At 32.4% G+C, this 20,068-nt stretch overlaps 3 protein-coding genes across 5 annotated transcripts; 1 reads left to right on the top strand and 2 right to left on the bottom strand.

The window, feature by feature from the left end:
* The first annotated feature begins 22 nt into the window (after window positions 1-22).
* LOC128391552 (tyrosyl-DNA phosphodiesterase 1-like) lies at window positions 23-2,876 on the top strand. Of its 2 annotated transcripts, none has more exons than XM_053351454.1 (5): window positions 23-164; window positions 578-1,741; window positions 1,823-2,385; window positions 2,463-2,580; window positions 2,697-2,876. In XM_053351454.1, exons 2-5 carry the CDS (start codon window positions 607-609, stop codon window positions 2,771-2,773), a joined length of 1,893 nt encoding a protein of 630 aa, XP_053207429.1. In that variant the 5' UTR covers window positions 23-164; window positions 578-606; the 3' UTR covers window positions 2,774-2,876. The 2 variants fall into 2 exon arrangements, with proteins under 2 accessions (XP_053207429.1, XP_053207431.1); XM_053351456.1 differs by lacking the exon at window positions 23-164 and adding an exon at window positions 319-477.
* LOC128391557 (nuclear protein AMMECR1-like) lies at window positions 2,740-12,388 on the bottom strand. 2 transcript variants are annotated; one of them, XM_053351462.1, is made up of 7 exons: window positions 12,346-12,388; window positions 5,120-5,216; window positions 4,631-4,897; window positions 4,361-4,471; window positions 3,874-4,079; window positions 3,303-3,486; window positions 2,740-3,230 (listed from the first exon to the last, which is right to left on the bottom strand). In XM_053351462.1, exons 3-6 carry the CDS (start codon window positions 4,870-4,872, stop codon window positions 3,323-3,325), a joined length of 723 nt encoding a protein of 240 aa, XP_053207437.1. In that variant the 5' UTR covers window positions 4,873-4,897; window positions 5,120-5,216; window positions 12,346-12,388; the 3' UTR covers window positions 2,740-3,230; window positions 3,303-3,322. The 2 variants fall into 2 exon arrangements, with proteins under 2 accessions (XP_053207437.1, XP_053207438.1); XM_053351463.1 differs by lacking the exon at window positions 12,346-12,388 and having other exon boundaries at window positions 4,631-4,945; window positions 5,120-5,212.
* A 174-nt stretch (window positions 12,389-12,562) lies between these two features.
* On the bottom strand, window positions 12,563-19,599 carry LOC128391241 (uncharacterized). Its single transcript, XM_053351092.1, has 11 exons — window positions 19,444-19,599; window positions 19,154-19,220; window positions 18,775-18,820; window positions 17,138-18,695; window positions 16,767-16,901; window positions 16,123-16,668; window positions 14,391-14,442; window positions 14,248-14,326; window positions 13,922-14,172; window positions 13,570-13,745; window positions 12,563-13,365 (listed from the first exon to the last, which is right to left on the bottom strand). The coding sequence occupies exons 2-11, from the start codon at window positions 19,182-19,184 to the stop codon at window positions 12,784-12,786; spliced, it is 3,456 nt and encodes a 1,151-aa protein (XP_053207067.1). The 5' UTR covers window positions 19,185-19,220; window positions 19,444-19,599; the 3' UTR covers window positions 12,563-12,783.
* Between the last annotated feature and the right edge of the window lie 469 nt (window positions 19,600-20,068).

Here is a 20,068-nt window from a genome sequence, read left to right as displayed (position 1 = left end):
AAATCGATTCTCCATCTGGTGAGAAAGAAATTAACTAAAGAGATTAAATCAAATTTGATATTAAATTAAATTCTTATCAAAGAGAAACAATTAAATCAATTGAAGATACAAATTAGTTTAACATTCAAACAAATTTAACCTTTAAATTCAACTCTTTCAACTAGGTGATTATCCATTAAACTGAAACAATCAAAATAATCTCTTGAATTGATTTTAATCAGAATGAGATTAATTTTGATTAACACTTTTTTTTCAATTTCTCCTAAAATTTTAATTGTTGTTATTTAACTCTAATTGTTAAGTGTTTAATTGAGTTTATTTTTATCCCTTGACTATTGACATAATTTGTGATTTTTTCTTTTCCAATTTCCAAACTAAATTAAAATTCTACGATTAAATAATCGTCGAGTTGATCATTTGATTTTCTCTCATTTTCTTTGTGTAACATTTCCCGCCTTGGAAATCAGCTGATTTTAAGTAAACACTTAATCAGTTTTGGTTATTTTTGCTTTTCCATTTTTCTTGTTTTCATTGTTCTATAGTAATGGTTTTTTTGTTCTTCTATTTTATTGTTTAGTTGTGTCAATTTTCAATATTCTTGCTGAGATGCCTCGTCAAATATGTAAATATGGTCGATCTTGTTACCGAAAGAATCCCGATCATTTCAAAGAGTTTAGTCATCCTTGGTTGGAGAATGTGATTAATGATGATGGACAGAGTTTACAAATGATGACTGATGAACTTGCTGTTGATGGATTGTATAAAGATGCGAAATCCTTTCCTGCTAATCAACCAAAAATGGAACCAGTTACAACCGAATTAAGTGTTAATCAAAATGAAATTGGTGTTGATGATGAAACCAAAGGTGAACCAGTTGATGAAAATAATGAACTGATTCAGGAACCAGAAGATAAGCCAGAGATTAAAGCTCAAGTTATTTCCCAGAATGATGATGTTGGAGTCATTACGCCAAAGAAAAAGCCACTGAGAATATGTAAAGATGATATTCTAGAAATTGTCTATGACTCAGTAAAAATGAACGACTCAAATGTCACTGATTCTCCAGTAAATAAGCGAAAAAGATTATCATCAAGTTCGACTACTAGTCCATCTAAATCACCAAAATCATTTCGAAAACCTGATAATCTTCTCAATCTATTTCTTATTAAAGTTAAAGGGATGGATCAAAGTGTTAACAATTTCTGTTCTATTGGGATAACGGAGATTCTTTCAAGACAATGGGGTCAACTCCAAGAATCTGTTCAGTTTAATTACATGTTCGATGTCGGTTGGCTTATAGATCAATATCCGCCATGTTTCCGTCATTTACCAATTCTTTTGGTCCATCAGGATAAGAGAGAAACTACCGCTCAGTTAGAAGCCGAAACTGGTCCCTATGGTAATATTAGTTTAGCTCGAGCTCGACTGAATGATGCCTTTGGAACTCATCATACAAAGATGATGATTCTTCGGTATGACAATCATCTTCGTGTCGTAATTCATACGGCAAATCTCATCGAACAAGATTGGAGGGAGAAAACTCAAGGAGTCTGGTTATCACCTTTGTTCCCTCCGTTCAAAGATGGTGAAATTCCTACAGATAAATCACGAACTAAATTCCAAACGGATCTAATTCTGTACCTAAGATCATATAAAAACAAAGCGATTGACCATTGGTGTGAAATATTGAAAAAATATGACATGTCCGAAGCTAAAGTTTATCTGATTGGTTCAACTCCAGGTAAGACTGATGAAATACTCTTATGAATTACATGTATTGAACAATCAAATTAACTGGTGATTTGATTTGATTGTTTATTAGGTCGTCATACTGGAGCTGATCTTCATAAATATGGACACATGAAACTGAGGAAAATATTGTCATCAGAAAAAGCTTTATGTGAACAGGTTCAACCGAACTGGCCTGTGATCGGTCAATTCTCAAGTATCGGTTCCCTTGGATCGAAAGCGGAAGCTTGGCTTCAGGGTGAATTCCTTCAGAGTTTAGGGACAACACCCAATAGATTTTCAGCCTTTTCCAAACCACCGATGAAACTTGTATTTCCATGTGTTGACGATGTTCGTAACAGTCTAGAAGGTTACCCGGCGGGAGGATCTTTACCTTACAGTGATTCGACACATCGAAAGCAACTTTACTTGACCAAATTTCTTCACCGATGGAAAAGTGATGAAAAGGGAAGAACTCGAGCTTCACCACATATCAAATCTTATTTTCGAGTCTCCCCCGATATGAAGCAACTTTACTTCGGCATTTTAACCAGCGCTAATCTATCGAAAGCCGCTTGGGGATCGTTAGAGAAACAATCGTCACAATTATGTATTCGCGCCTATGAACTTGGTGTTCTCTTTTTACCAAAATCATTTGTAAGCTTTTTCCAATTAATTCATTACTCAATTTCTCTCGCAATTTACTAATTACACTTTTTCTCTATTCTCATTAGGGATCATTTGATACATTCTCAGTTTCGGAAGGTTTAACTGTCGACGGTGATGGAGAGAAAGTTCCGATTACATTTCCAATTCCTTTTGATTTACCATTGACCAAATATAGAGAGGAAGGTAAGCAAAACTCCCAATTATTTACTTAATCATTCATCAATCTTTAAGAAAATCTCATATGTTTATCTTAATAGAAAAAAACTAATTGAATTTAAATCACTTTTAATTTAAAATAGATGAACCTTGGAGATGGGATATTCCTCAGAAAAGTAAACCAGATTCTCATGGTAACATTTGGATTCCATCACTTTAATTCATTTTCCTGGAAATTAACAAATCATCGATTCATAACAATTCATCAGTTTCTTTTTCAATCTAAATGATATTTTTAATAAAATTGGTTGAAACAATCGAAAGATTATTAGAATTTTGTTTAGTGATGATAATTGGTGATTCTTTCTAATATAAGTACAATGATGAAAGTGATTGTTATTAGTTGATAGAACGATGAAACTTTGATAGAAAATTTTGTTGTTACGAAAGCAAAGCCATTTAAGAGGGAGAGAAAAGAATGAAGAAAAGTAAGAGGATTTTGAATGGAAGAAGAAGAGAAATTCTATTAGACCATAATTTTAAAAGACGATTGAAAATCGTAAAAGCCGTTTGCATCTTAGGCCATCGGTCGTTGAGATTTTTACTATTTCAACTTCCATTTGGAATATATTTATACTGTAGTTTAATGAAGCTTCCGTAGCGAAAGTAAAATTGATCTGTAATTATAAGTGAGACGATGTTAATTGAATGGTAAATTTGGCCCAATTCTCGGCGATTAAGTTACATACTTTTCTATTTTAAGTGAAGATCAACACTTTGCTCGAGCGTAGTCCTTGTACTCTTGATAGCTAACGGTAATTTTCTCACTTTGGTAGCGCGTCAATTTGATTGACGATCGAACTTCGGGTGATATCAACCCTTTGTATCCTCCCTTGCGAAGGAGAGAGTCGATTGTTTCACATCTATTCCAACCTGGAATAAGAAGAAAACAAAATTGAGATTAGTGTTACAAGGATTAATTCATCAAATCAGGTTGTTTAACGTGATTTATAAGTCTTGATTAAATTCCTTCTTTACTCTAAATAATTTAAGTTAGGTATCTAGTAGTTAATTAATTTCACTTTCTCCGCTCAACTGACTTTTAAAATGGATACATTTCTAACTGATTATTTTTCGCCATAGTAAAGAGATGTAATAAATTCTATAATATAATAAAGCTCACTTCACAATCTATGTAAACAATGGTGATTTCTCAGCAATTTAAGACAACCATTTGTTTGTAGTTGAGTTAAACCTTGAAGTTTTCTGGTTGGTTCTGTTAAGGAATGGGTTAAGAATCGAGGAAAATGACTGGTCAACCTTGCTCTGGAGCCACTTCGGGTAAGAAAGTAGCCGTTCGACGAGATCCTTTCTCTGTGTAGAACTCGATTCTTATCCCATGAATACCAATTTCCCAATCAAGATAATTGTTACCATCCTCAAAATGGCGAAGAATAGAAACTGAAACATGAAGCCTGGGAAATTCGTCCCTACTGATTGGAGCGAATCGACTGTCCTTGAAAGCACTAGAAGAAAAAGAAAAAGAAAAAGAATAGATTTAGTCATTTCAAATAATATAAAACAAAAACACAGTTCGAAAAGATTTTCGAAAAATTCAACGACAAATTCATATCAAGATTCAGCATGTTCAGGATCAAATTCGGGAATAACGATTGACTTGTATTAACCAAGTTTCAGATTGAAGTGAACGATAATTGTGACCTAAATATAACCTCTATCTCTCTCTCAACACAAGTACATATTACGGAAGTGATTGAGTAATACTTAAAATCGACATCAAACTAACCTGGTAACTGCATATTCACGAAGTCCAAGATGGAGATTCATGGCATTGAATGTTCCAATGCATCCTCGCAATTTTTTATCACTTCCAATTTTCCAAGTAACAAAAAGAGGACTTGAAAGAAAAAGAGAAAATATCGATTAGATTTAAATGAAAAAAAGAATAAAGGGAAAAATCGAAAAATGAGAGTAAAATTCTGCCAACGAATGGATGTTTTTCTTTGTGTAATCAATTAGCTTAACAAAGGGAAAATTGTGAGTCAGGTTAACTTACTATGATTCATTAGGAAATGGTGGTGCCTTTGGGGTCTCTAAAGAGTGAAGGTGAGAATAAAGTACATCGAAACAGAAGAAGCACATATCAACAGAAGCTATCATTCCACCTCTGGAATTGTACCGAGATAAACTAGATGAGCCTGAGGATGAACATTGACACGAATTTGATGAGCTTGATCCATGGCAAATACATTGAGAGTTGAACGCTTGTTCACCATAATTAACAGCTTGTCCGGACATAGTTTGTCACAATTCACACTACGTTCTAAAAGAAGGGTAAAGAACAAAGATCAGCGATAAAATTGATATAATTCTGTCAAGAAAAGAAAATATCAAATAATAACACTAATGTAACTATGTTTGTAAAACCCATTGAATGTTTTATAAGGTCAAGTAGAGAGAGAGAGAGAGAGAGAGAAAGAGAGAACGAGTTTCTCTAACGTATTAGAACGTAAAACTCAACATAAAAAGATCACTGGCCACTTACCAAAGACTAGGATAGAAAAGATATTTAATTAACTAACCAAAATGGAGAAAAAAAATTAAATTAATTGTTAAGATAAACGAATTTGGTGCAACAAAGCTGTTAGTAGGTTTATCGCCGACTCAGTGGCGACTCCACGGTGGGAGAGGTTCGTTTGAACCCATTTGTTTGCTAATTTTGAATATTTTTTCCTGGATGTTGTTGAAGTTTTCTTCGAAATTCCAATTTCTAATTTCTTCAGTCAGGTATCGGCAGTTTTTCCAATGATTCTTGTCTCCTTTTATCTGACAGTAAGTGCAGTTGATACCAAGTTTGATATTAATTTTTGAGATACTTCTTAAAAGATTGATTGGATTCTTGAAGTGTTGATTATTTTGGAAGAAAATTTTTCCATTTGGAAACATGGTTTTGATGTAATTAGGAGCTTCTTTCATGTATAACTTAGTTTCAGCTTGGTTAATTTTATGTTTAATGAATAGTTTGTAATCTTTTTCGGTTAGGTATTGATTGTTAATATTGTAAATCGTTAACTTTTCTTCGCATTTGTTTATCTTTCTTTTGATTAGTTGAAAGTTAAATTTAAATTGATTGGATAAGGATATCAATTTTTGTTCAAATGCATTATTTACTTGTGATTGACTAATGATTAAGTCCAGGTTTCTGTTATTTATATGATTAATGATGATGTTGAAGATTGTGCTTTGGTTTTGGTATTCAAAGTGATTATGATGTAACTTATTATCTGTGAATTTGATACAAATCCATTTGTTGTTATTGTAAATCTCCATTATCGCTTGGGGATTTTTATTATGTTGTTGTTTATTTTTGTGTGTGTTAATTATTTTTTTGTTTTCACAAATTTGAATCAATGGAAATTGTTTGATATCAGTTTCATTTTTGATCATATTGAAGATTAGATTGGTCAGATAATTGTTGGCTGGGTTCCTAAGGCCGAGTATGTATGTTAACCAATAGCTTATCCTTAATTTTCCGTAAATTGTTGTGAAAGTTTTCTTAAGACCTTCTTTAATTAACTGTTCGATTGTTATTGAATAATTGTTGTTTAGTCTAAATGGTGATGTTCCTAAATGGCTCATTGAAGAATTAAGATAGGCCTCAGATATAATTATTAGATGTTGGATGTTTAAGCTTCTAATTACGTTAATTGTTATTTCGTCTATTTTGTTTTTGTATTTGTTTGTAGTTTGATTGTATTTTAAATCATAGCCTAACATTGTTGTTTTTTGTATTTGATTGTTTTGTTTAATTATTTTTACTTTGTCTGGGTTAATTCTTAATTTGATTTCGTCAAGTTGTTGATTAATGTTGTTTACTATTTCTTCTGACCTTTGGTCGCTGAAAATTAAAAGGTCATCGGCGTAGGATACAATTCTTCTTTTTATCTGATTATTAATTCTTAGAAATTTGTCGATGCCTATGCAAAAGAGAATTGGAGATAATGATGTGCCCTGAATGAGAGCAGTTTGTTCATTAATTATATTAAATTTTTGTTCTTCATATAATCTAATTTTCCTGTCTTTGAAAAAGTCTTTTATTAACTCCAGAGTTTGTTCATCTAGTTTACCTTCTAGTTTCTTGAAAATTTGTTCTTTGTCTATTTGGTCAAAGGCTTTTTCAATGTCCATTAGATAGATGTTTTTGTATTCTTCTTGTATATCTTCAAAATGAAGTAGCATATTGATTCTGTCACAATCTTCTAGAAAGGCGAATTGTAATTGTGTGTCGATAATCAAATCTATTTTACTCTTAATTCTATTAGTTAAAATTAGATCGATTATCTTCATCAGATAGGACTGACATCTAATGAGTCTAAAACCTTGAGATTTTGGGATTTTGATACCTCCACTTGTTTTGAGTAAACTTGGTATCTCTCCCGATTTAAAAATATTGTCTATTAATTTGGATATTGTTTCACAGTTAATCTTTTTGAATTTATTCCATTCATTGTAATGATAATCGTCCGCATATGAAGATGAGCAATTGAAATTAATTCGTTCAATGAGTTCTTTTTCAGTTTCATGGAGACCAATTTGATATTTGTTTTTGTTAGTTTCTCTTATTTGTTCAAAATCAATTGTTCTAAGTTTTTTAGTCGTAACGAAATTGGATATATTAACTTGCTGTTTTCTCTTTTCAATTGTTTTGTATATTTCATTGATAGTTAGTGGTTTTTGATTTGATTTTGTGAATATTTGATCTAGTTTAACTTGAAATCTGTTAATTATCGGGGAAATTAGTATATCTCTTGTTGTTTTGTTTATATTTTTATAGTTTATCCGTTTAATTTTGAATTTGGTAAGAGATAAATTTATTTTCTTGAGAGGGGTGAAAGTTATGCGAGCTCTAATTAGTTGATGATCGCTTAGGTTAGTGTTCGTAATTTTATATTGCGTTATTTGTGGGAAATTGACGAGAATAACATCAATTATTGATTTAGTATTATTTGTATTTTTTCTTGTATAATCTAAATTTCTATTTTTTCCTAGTACTGATTGAAAGTTTAGTTCGTTGAGTTTACTGATAAATTTTCTGAAGTCATCTACTTGCCCATTTCCTTTGTTTCTTGGGTTTTCGCACCAAATTGTACTTTCAGCGTTGATGTCACCAGAGATGAGGATAGGAAATTCATTAATTTGCTCCAGAGTTTCTGTTAAATTGTTGTAGAAGAAATTGTCAGTTGTATTCGATCTGTACACCGCTATTAACCACAAAAAACCTTGTTTTTTGCTGTAAATTAAACTTGTTATTATATTTTTCTTATGAAGAAATTTTTTGATAAAACGATATTCACTTGGTAAAGAGATTGTTACTTTGTCATTATTGATGATATTACGATGATTTTTAATTGTTTGGTTTGTTTCTGTTAGTATTAATATAAAATCGTCTCTTTTTTCCTGAATTTTTAGAAGATTTTCATAATTTTTAAATGACTTTTGGATGTTGATGTTAATGATGTTCATGTTGTCATAACAACTGTTTGTTTATAAATGAAATTGAAATGTTTTGTTGGGTCATTTTATGTTTATGTCTGACCATGTCTGTTTCAAAGAGGCAGCGTTTAGATGTTTCTGATGTTGATTTATTAGATAACGATATCTTTGTCAGTGATTTTGATAGTTGTTACAATTTGATTGAAAAGTTTATGCTTGATCATGCTTCTGGTGATATTTTTAACGAGTTAATTCTTGTTTACGGTGAAGATGATTTTAATCAGATCATTAAGTGTTTAATTGATTTTAATTCAGTGCCTGAAAATTATCGTAATCTTGATTCTAATGTAGAGACTATTGTCCAAAGTTTTTTAATTAAATACGAACATTGGAAAGGAGGAGACAAGGATATTGTTTTTGATGATACTCGGGCTAATCTGAGGACCACCGATCTTTCCATTGAGAGGAATGGATTTGAATTCGATCGTGACGTTCATGTCAGGTTTAATGTTGAGGTTCGTAGACCGGATTCTTGGTTAAGGGTTGAGAATTTTGATTTGTTTCCGACTTTGTTGATTGTGAGTCCCGATCCGGTAAAGGGTTACGAAATAAGAGAAAGTGTCAAGACTTTTTTCGAACAGTTAAATTGTGCTAAGTATATCGATAAGTTATTGACTGGTAAATTTTGTTTAAAGGTTAAGTGTTGTAGTTTCAAGGGTAGAACTGATTTGGCTTGTGTTTTAAATGGTGATGAGAATTTTAAGAAAAAATTTCTTGTTAAAATTCCTCCTGTCAAAGATCCAATGGTTAGGATCGAAAAGGTGATTGTTTCGGCGTCGGACGATAATGAAGATTCTTGGAAAGGTTGGCTCGATAAGGTTCGCGATTGGAATGATTGGAATAAGGATTTGGCTATTAATTGGATAGCCTCGATAAAGACTCGTATTGGTTATCGTGTGATTATCCAAGTGGAATCTCGTATTAGATCTTTAATTGAGGAGAAGTGTGGTTTAATTCGAACTTCTTCTGGTAAATTAAGCGTCTTCGATCATTTTTCACTTCTCAGATGTGACAATTGTTGTCGTTTTGGTCACAAGAAAGCAAAGTGCTTCCGTTTGCCTGTTTGCTCTTTTTGTTCAAGTAATCATTTGTCCCGAGATTGTGTCAACAAAAATACAGTTAATTATGTTCCTAAGTGTCCGAATTGTGGTCGTGATGGTCATAATGGTTATGATAGAAATTGTGCGGTTTTTCATCGATATCTTTGTGATGAGATGGAGCAGATTAATCATAAATATGTATTTGTAATGTTGTAGTTTCAGCTAAGAACATGCTTTTTTCCTTACTCAAGGTTTTTTTATTGCAGTTCCTTTTTGAATAAAGTTTATTTAGCGCTTTAAATTTTTGTTTCTATGGAGATGATTGTTTTGTTTTCATGAATCATTGGGTTGTTTTAATGAACAATGGATAGTTTTAATAACAAGAGTGAAATTTTAATTCATAAAATTGATAAATCATCTGTTGTTTTAGATGTTTCTGGCCTTGAAAAAAGGTCGATACTTGTAGTAAAAAGGTTGGTTAATCGTAAATTTGTGAGTCCTCATCTAGTTCTTGGTGTTTTGGATACGGTGATAAAGGAAAGTAAATTGGACTATGAGATCGGATACAATTGTCTTAGATTAGCTTTCAAAAGTGACGATGAAAGATTAAAATTCAAGGTAGCTAATGATAATTTGGTGGATGGTTTAATCATGTATAATCAAAATTTAGTTTCGCCTATGTTAAAGTTAATACTACCGCGAAGGAAATTTGCTGCTGATTTTGTTTATTCGGATCGTTTAAAAAGGAGCCTTCGTGAGGAAAATGATGTGTTTAAAGAGGGTGGTTTTCAAATTGATTTCATTTTTCGTGGTGAAGAGAACTATTATATTCTAATGACTGTATTTTCTTCAATACGCCAAGCTCTTTCTGAAACGCTCATTAAATTGGATAAACAGGAGGTTCTTTATGTTGACAATTTAAATATTAGAATCTGTCGAAATTGTCAAAGATTTGGACATACTCTTAGGAATTGTCGGCGTGAGAAAAGGTGTTCCCGATGTCTAGTGGCTCATGGAATTGGTGGTTGTAATCGATTATCAAATGAGGACGTGGAATGCGGAGCTTGTGGTACATTGGGTCATAATTTGACTTCTATTCGTTGTGTTGAGTTCATTGGTCAATTGCGGCGAGCACTCGAGAGGATTGATTTTAGATATGAATTTTTGACTCTTGAAGAGGCTGAAATTTCAATTTAACATTTGAAAGGCCCGCTCTTTATCTTACTATAAGAGTGTAGGTGGTTGTATTTTGGTGTTGATTGAAATTGTCTGTTTGTTTTTGTATAAATGACAAAAATTAAAAGATTGTTTGGTGATCAAGGTGAAAAAATGTCTTTATTAACAAGTGTTAATTCTCCTATGAATTTTTATGTTTATTTCTATCTCTTAAAAAATGAAAATGTTTTCTCTAAGTTTTTTAAGATGATTATCGCCTTGCCAAATGGACAAAGAGAAGATGATATTCTAAATTATTATGTCGAGAATTGTCGAGGAGGCCTAAGAGTTGTAATGGAAGTGACTCGTGTATTTCGTCAATCAATGGCTAATCGCGAGATGCTTTTAATGGTTAAGGGGAACTTGCTTCCCTTGTTTGATTGTGTCGATGCCGAACCTTTAATTAATAAGGTATTGGGGGATGGAAAGATTGAGAATGAGATTCTTTTCAGTCTTGAAGAGAAATTTGTTGGATTGCAAGTAATTTATGTTGAAGTTGATTATATCTATGAAGAATCAACTTTAGTTGAATTATTTGATGGTGACATTTGTCGTTTAAATTTTCATCTTTAAAGTTAAAAATGGCTGAAGATCTTTTTCCGCTTTCTTTAATCAATTTTAGCGCCATCTATTGTGGTGTAAGGTAGTAAGGCGGATGTGAAAGATTTTCAGTTAGTCATTTTTCAAATTGTAAAGGTTTGATCAATTTCAGTTTATTTCTTCAATTTCTAATTATTTAAATTGTTTCAAATGGAGCTTTTAAAAAATTCAAAAGTTATTCTTTTAAGTGAAAACATTTACATCTATTTACTGATTCGACCGAGATTAAGGAGTTTGAGAAACAATTTGTCTCGTTTCAAGTTAAGATTGGAAAGAGATGGTCCAGTGTCAACCTTTTTTGCTGTGGATAGTTTAACTTGTGTGGTAAGTGGAGGTGTCAGAGTTTGTGTTTTTCGTTCAATGGTTACCAGTTTTCGTGAAATTTGTGAGGGTCGTCAATATGTTCGTGATGTTAAAGAGGTTACTACTGATTGGTATCGTATCTGTGTTTATCGTCATCGTTCTGGTACTCAAGACCGTCGAAGTGATGCTGATTTTGTTGCCCTTCTTGGTGGTTCATTTGGTTTTAATGAAAGAAATTTCATCTTTGATGAGATGAAAGTGGTAAATGGTCATTCTCTTATTGTTATAAGGGTTAATACCGAAGTGATGAATATTTTGCTTCGCAGGGGTAAGTTAATTTTGTTTTATGATTTATAATGATCTAATTATTTTGTTAATTTTATCAAAAGGTATGCAGGGAACTTTTCAAGAAAGGTCGGTTTACTTTTTCCATGATGTAGATTTGTATCAGTGTTGGAAATGCAAGGCTCGGTTTCCATTAGGACATACCTGTCGATCGTTATTGATTTGTTGTCGTTGTGGAAATCCTTCTCACACAACCAATTGTAAAAAGTTCAGATGTTCGAGTTGTGGTCGTCGACATGGTAAAGCTCTAAACAAGTGTTCAGTGTTATTGAATCAAATAATCAGGAAGGTGGCAGTTCAGGAGACACTATTGGATCAAATTTACCTCGACGTTCATATGTCACATTAAGAAAATATTTAATTGTTTTTTCGAATCATTTTTTCAATGTTCTCATTAATAATTACTACATATTCTAAATCGTTGTGAATTTCAACATTGAAAACAGTTCTAAAATTTGGTACACCTTGAACAATATAATTACTGTCTAATAAATGAATTAAAAGGTCAAATTGTTGTCTTAAATTATATTTATTAAGTCTAACAATAACTTCACTTTTTTCATTTAAAATTCGTATCCAACAATCTTGCGTCTGAAAAGTAGGAAGGTCACTTGACAATCCTTCAAAGATGATGAAAATTTCATTGTTATTAACTATATTAATCATAAGTTTGGGATGTAGGAACAACATTTTAAGTTGTATAACCAAACAAAGCGAATCAACTGAAGAATTTTTCTTTGTTTACTTTTGAGATTCTGAAGATCGATTGTTTCGATTCTTTTTGAGAATTAATGATTAATCGTTTCAGGGAAGAAAAAGTGAAAATCGATTTTTACTTTGTTCGATTTTCGAAAGTAAATATTTTTTTCTTTAGCGCGACTTCCAAAGGTGAATCGATAATAGTAAATGAATTTAATGAAACAAGGGAAACGTAAAGTGAAATAATAATTAGTTAATTTATTGATTTTCCATAATTAACGTTAATTGGATGCAAAAAAATTTCTTCAGTGTTGAATAAAAAATGATAGAAAATTAATTGGTTATTTTGAGAGAAATTAAAGTAATTAAGGGAAAGAGAGAGAGAGAGCATAAAATTGTGAGCAATTGTAATAGAGAATTAGGTGAGTTAAATGTTAGTAAATAATTAACTTCGCTAAATTTTAACATCTTTAGTTACTTGATGGGTAATCGATTTAGATTGAACTTCTATCATTTTCGTTGTTGTCACGACTGATGTTGTATTGGCAACTGCGGCAATCGATGTTGGTGTAACTTTAATTGTTGCTGTGGTTGTTGTTATGTTGTTGTTAATCATATTCTCAGAGATGGTTTCACCATTTCTAACAGCCATTGATCGATTTTCATTTTTGTGGCCTTTTGGGCGTAAGACAAGTCGACGAGTTAACATATGGACAGTTGATGGAGCTTGTTTTTGTTTATCGAATTTCTTTTCGGCGGCCATTGATGAGGTGAAATCATAAGCGACTCTTCGGTTAACTTTTGTCATCACATCGAGAAATGATATTTCCGATCCATCTTTTAGCATGATTTCTGCTAACGATTGCATGAACCAAGATCCATCTCGGGTATTACGCCAAGAGTAGTAACCAGGAACCGTAGAGTATGAGATTAAGAAATCAGCCCAAGTAGGAATAGTATAATATCGAGCACTGTCCGTCTCATCAGTACCAATTCTGAGAACGACACCAGGGTCTAATTTATCTCCTCGACAAGCCTGATGAAAGAAAAAAATCAGGAACAAAATATTAGTCATCAAACGATTTTGTTTGAAAGGTGAAATAAAGGGAAGAGAGAGAGAGAGAGAGAGATAGATCATTAAAGGTTAAGATGAAACAATTAAGGGCCATTAGGTGATCCCGTTATGCTTGAGAGATACGTCATCATCATTATAACAATTACATTTTAGTATTTCACTTACCTGGATGAAAAACAATTTCGGTTTTCCAGCCAATGTTGGACAATTATCGGCAGTAAAAGGAGCAAAGAGTAGATCAACTGGATATTTATCATTTCGAGCCCATAAATTGGCTTGATCTCCGTGGGTCATGATGCAACAAACGAAACAATCAGCATCAGAATGATCTTCCTTGGAAACTATGGTGAGAAGAACAATAGAGAGCAAATTTCATGAGAAAGAGAGAAAACAAAAGTCAATAAAGTGAGCGAATGAAAAAAAAGAGCGGGAGTCAATACCAAACAAGTTACTCTTTTCAAGGTAAAACTGATACAATAGCAAATCTTTTCTTTGCCGTTTAGACAAAATCACTTACGAGCTTTCAACATGGCAATAACCTCAGCAACTGACAGATCATCATAGGTTTTCACATCGAAACCATATTCACCGAAACAAAATCTTAAAGCATGAGCATCGATTTCAGTTCCTTTTCTTTCATTTAATGTCTTTTCCTCAAAAAGCCGATGATTGAAAATGACGCATTTTCCTCGGCGCTTGTGGTTCATCAGATATTCTTCCCCTGGATCACTGGTCAAGGCCGAATGTTTCTGCTTGAATATTGAGATACTGAAGAAGAAAATAGAATAGAATATAAGTTACAATTCTGTATTAATTAATCAGCAGAATAACAATGATACATACCTGAGGAATTTAGCATCGATTTCATCGATTGCCTTTTGTGTTTCCTCATCGATTATGTTGGAACGGAAACTTGGTTTACCTGCAAAAGGAAAAAGATTCAATTAGATTCATAGTATTAAAATAAACAAAGTACATTGAATTACAGAAATTGTATTGATCATAAATTGTTGAACAAAGAGAATCACCAAGATTAAATTGAGAAGAGACAAACCGAAGAGTTTACCAGAAGAAACTTGTTGCTATTGTAACTTTTTCACTATTGTCTTTTTCTATCAACAATTACCCAATGTAATTAAACTCGATGATCAACCAAAACAATACAAAAGATTAACAAATCAAAAGATCAACAGATTAACATGGTTGATAATATGGAAAGAGAATCTGTTGAAACCCAGAAGATCACATAATCTCGGAGTCTCCGTTTATAGGAAGGGCAAAAGCGATGACCAGTTGCATAGAAAAAAAAGAAAACAAAGAAAACAAAGAAAAGAACTTACATATTTCAATAACATCAGTACCTTCGGACATGATGAATTAATTAAATGAGAAGAATCACCGAATAGATAATTAAAAGAAAACAGTTTGAGATTAATTGAACCAGAAAATGAGGAGAATAAGAGACAAAGAGAGTTGGCAATGAACTAAACACAGAGAGAGAGAGAGCGACCCAGCGAGAGAGATAAAGAGAGAGAGAGAGAGAGGGAGAGAAACCGAGAGATAAAGGAAACAACAACAAAGAAACAGAGGATTAGGATTAAAAGAGAAACAGTTGAATTTAAAGTTGCAAATGAAAGTTGATGAATGGAAATTAGAATTAAATCAATTGCAAATGGTTACAATTGAAATGGGATGAGAAAAAGAAGATTGAAAATTAAAGTTGATCGGTTGAAGATGAAAAGATGAATGAGAAATGATGTAATCCTGATGCACCAAAATGACAAAATTAAACCAAAATACATGTTTATCTTTATCTCTATGACAACCAGGTAATCGAGATAAATGTTAATTATGGTTAATCAATTAGCTTTTTGTTGTTAATCGTAACACAATTAATAAGATGAAAGTGGGAAAGTAGCTTAAAATGGGATAAGATTAATTCCAATGTGTCATCGGGTCTTATTCGTGATGGAGAGACGGAAGAGAAAAGTAAACAAATTAATTCCTTCCTGGCCTTGTTTAATTGTGGTGATTATTTAAATTGTCTTGAGAGTTAATTACAATACCTGGTTGAGTTTTTTTTTCTTTTTCTTTGCTTCTTTCATTTTCTCTCTGTCAAAATTCATGGTTTGTCTAATTCCATCAGGTAAATTGAGTGACCATGAAAGTGATCATGATGGTGAAGTTTGTCCTCCAAAAAAAGTCTGAGTTTTAATTATCTGGGCTCCGAATTTTTTTCCTAAAGAAAGTGAATAAGTTTTTCTTGATGAAATTAAATTATGGTGATGATTTAGATGGACTCGGGTTATTCAACCATTTTTATCGTTCATTTTTTACTCTCAATTGTTGCAATCATGTTGATTAAATGGTGAGTTTGTTTTGATTTAAATCATATTGGTAAACCGGTTTTAACTTTTTTTTGCTTATTGTTGGTCAAATTTTCTGAAAGTTATTGATCTTTTCATTAATTGATTATTGTTAAAGCTTATTGTTGTTAATTGTCATGAATTAACGAGAAAGTTTACAGTATGTAAATAGTCATTTAATGATGATATTGATTTTTTTTTGGTGGTGTAGGTTAGATTGTTAGGTTGTCAAGATTAATGATAATCGTAAAAAAGATAATGCAAAAAATTTTTCAAAGGATGAACAGAGTAACAAAACTGTTCATTGAAATGAAAATGAAAAAATTAAGAAAAAAAAAGTGAAACTTGATTATTTTTGATGTTTTTTCCCTTTAGGGTAATGGCGGCGGGTCTTCAATGGTGGAAGATGTCGATAGGCCAATGGTCTTCCATAATGTTTTAAAGGGTTCTTGTTGAACAGAGGAACCGGAACTGGCTTGCCTGGTAATCTCGGCATATGAGGCCGTTCAGTGAATGCGAGCTCTTGAAGGATCCTGTCTCGCACCTTCTCAGCGTTTACAACGTTGATCATATATTGAAGGTGCGAGAGAGGCCTATTTCCGTCTTTCCACTGGTCATCATCGTCCAAAATCATGGTCTCCTTGTTGAAAAAATCGAAATGAGTCCGAGCGTGTTTGTTGACTCGGATACTATAATATCCAGAGTCAACCCACTTCCGCTTTCTGGACGAATAGTCCAGAGTTAAAGCTTCAAGGAAACTTTCGTTTCCACTATTCAGCACGGCGATTGAACTTGGCTCTCGACACCAATGTTCAAGGCCGCGCTGAATAGATTTATGAAGCTTTAAAACAGCTTCAGCCGTCAGATGATGTCTCATCACAATCGGCATACCACACAACTGTAATGAGACAAACAATAAGAAAATTAATAAATTAATAATCTAAACAATGAAATCAAATGAAATTAAATCAAGAAAATAAATTGAATAATACATACATCGATATCGAAACCAAGACAAGTTAATTTAGGCAATCTAGCTAAATTGCTAGGAAAAGCTACGAACTTATTACCGACCAAGTCCAAAGTGGACAGTTCAGGACATTTGTAGAAAGATAGAGGGAAATGATTCATCTGAAAAAAAGGCGAGAGTTAATAAAATAGGTTAGGCAAGGTTGGCTTTTAAATCTAAACTGAACAAAACGAATCGAATTCAGTTTATATGGTGAAAAGAAATAATTATGTAAATTAAATGATGAAAATGATTTGCTATTGTATAAATCGATTGAAAATTTTAACCAATGAATTAACGGTGATAAAAATCCCGACCACGAATTAAAAGTGCGAAAAAAGGACAAAAATTGACTCACCTCATTATGGTCAAGGTTAAGATGAGTCAAGTTCACAAGATCGGCAAAATTTTCGGGCAAAGTTTTCAACTTGTTGTGTGAAAGGACACACTCTTTCAGATTCTTCATGAGACAGAACGATGATGGGATTTCAGTGAGTTCATTACGAAAAAGATTAATTCTCACCAGATTAACCAAACCAGAGCCAAAACCATCAGGTAAAACTGAAATATTATTTTCATCGAGAGTCAGTTCGACGAGATCACTTAACAATACACCAAATAAAGGAGGTAAAACTTTGAGTTTGTTTCCATTTTTAATGTCGGGTTGTCTTTCCATAATTTCAACACTTCCAACCTCGAGATGGGTCAAAGTATCAATAGACGCAATTGTATCGGGTAGAGTTCCAATTTCATTTCCATTGAAATTCAGTTCTTTCAATTGTTTACTAGCCTCAAGAAAATCTTCTCTCAATGAATCTCCCACAAGTTTGTTGGCTTTGCATGAAAAGTTTTTTAGCTTCGGTAGGCAACCAAACCACTCTGGTAATTCAGAAATAAAGTTGCTATCAATCAAGATGGTGGAAATTGTTGAGGCAAATTTGATGGTTTCCGGTAGATTGACCAAAATATTTTCAGACAAATCGATTTCATCTAACATGGTCAAATCAGCAAAAGACGGTGGAAGCTTGTGAATAAAATTGTGCCTGAAATCGATCTTGGTAATCAATTTCAAAGAGCCGAAACAATCAGGTAATGCTACAAGCTTGTTATAAGGACCTTCAATGCACGTGAGATTGGTTAGTTCACCCAATCTCTCAGGTAAAGCGGCAATGTTGTTGGCACCAAAGTTCAAGCAGTTGAGGTTGGACAATTTACAAATTTCATCAGATAAACACGAAAATTTGTTGCTGTAAACGTCAAGTTTTTCAAGTAGACAAAGTTCACAAAACCAATCAGGGAAAGATGATAAATCGTTGTAGCTAAGATCGAGATGACGCAAATTACGTAAAGATCTAATCTGTTCAGGAACTGACTCAAGATTACAGCCCGAGAGATTTAGACGTTGAATGTATTCCATTGATGTCCACATGGTAGAGTCAAATAGTTCAATTGGACAGACACTGAGATTCACTTCGAGCACATCATAAGCTTCCATACAATCGGTGAACATTTTTTTCGAAACTGGTCCAAAAGTTGACTGATTACCTTCAAGTTTGGTCCATTTTATATTAGGATCAACCTCATCGACAACAGTAACCACTTCAACAGCATCATGGGCATGAATATAGTCTTCATCATCGTCAACATCCCAATCTTCACCAGGTAATAGCTTGTTAGCCCATCGCTGTTTTATTTCAAGGTCTGTTTTCTGTAAGATACAAGCGCGGCAACCAAGCATGAGACCTTTATTTTGACAACAGTTGTCCGCTTGACCTGGAGGTTGTCTTACTTTTCTCATACTAAACCCATTCACTGAAGATTCCGATTTAGAGCTGGAAGGAGTACTGGAAGGAGTACTGGAAGATCCTTCTTTTTGATCACTAATGGTTAAACGATTTTCTCCGTAAAGAGTTTCACTAAAAAATCGAGATAATCAATGGATGAGAACATTTTCAGTACTAATTATCAGTAAAAACAGAAGAAAAAGATACTAACATGACAGATCTTCCTTCCAGCTTTTTCATTAGTTCATCATTGATATCTGAAAAAAAGAAAAAGTCAAAGTAAAGAAACAAATTAACAAAGATAAATATTTAACCGGAAGTTGTTCAAAAATAGAAACCCAGTAACCCCAAGGTTAGTCAATTCTCCACAAAGAACAAGAATAGAAACAAAAAGAGAACATATAAGAAATTTCTCTCATTAATATTAACGAACTACCACCAAGATGGACGAAATTAAGAAAATGTATCAACCATCTGAACGGACTTGCCGTCCAAAAGACTATAGACAGTTAGAAAAGAAAAAGAATGGAGAACAAAGAACGGAGTAGATTGACCAATAGGGTCAACAACTAAAAAGAAAATATACTTACATATGAGACCATCTTTTGGTTTTATTTCCATTCTGGTAATCGAAAAGAATTTTCCAAATTCACAAAACTGATGAGAAAAAATAAGTTGTAACAAAAAAAAAGAAATTAATTTAAGTGAAGAAAGAAAATGTATATAGATGACGGAGAAAAAAAGAAAATGGAATTAAAAAGAGAACTTGATAAAGTAAAGATGAGAGAAAATGAAGAATAAAAAGAAAAGAGAAAAAAATAAAAACGAACAAAGAACAAAGAACAAAGGTGAAAGAGAATAGACTAATTGGCCTACTTACTTTTCTTTACACAGAATAAAATATACTTTGGTTAATTAACTAACCTTCTCTATTTAAATCGAAATTAAATGTATCAGTTGATTGTTACACCGAAACAAATTAAATTAATAACCAATGGAAATTTAAATTAAACAATTAACTGTTAATTTAACTACAAACGAAATTAACTTGAAACTGTTGATCAGTTAATCTTATGAAAGAATAAAACAGAAAACGACCAACAGATGGCGACACTTTCTCTTTAGAAAATGAGATTAATTTAATTGTTCAAATTTCCAACAATTTAATTTTAGTTTCTAATTACTAATTAATGGTTGAATAAACTGAAAGAATAACAATTAAAAGAATCAATTTATCGAGAGAAAATCAAATTGTAAATGAAATTTGATTGAGAATAAATTGATTCTCTCTTTTGATTGATCATTTAGATTGATTGTTAAATGGAAACATAAATAATCAAGTTAATTGTCAACAAGCAATTAGTTAATTTCTTATGATTGACGGATAATAATTTTCCATCATTTTGCCAAGTTTATATTAAATCTTTAATTTAGAAATCATGTTTCAACCAAATGACTGGAAATTTAATTCTAATCATCAATTATGATGATTAGAATGTAAATAT

Source organism: Panonychus citri, unplaced genomic scaffold (genome assembly GCF_014898815.1).
Source record: "Panonychus citri isolate SS breed McGregor unplaced genomic scaffold, ASM1489881v1 Contig00134, whole genome shotgun sequence".
Taxonomy (NCBI): domain Eukaryota; kingdom Metazoa; phylum Arthropoda; class Arachnida; order Trombidiformes; family Tetranychidae; genus Panonychus; species Panonychus citri.
Note: the sequence above shows the minus strand (reverse complement) of the source record. Positions and strands in the feature narration are given on the sequence as shown.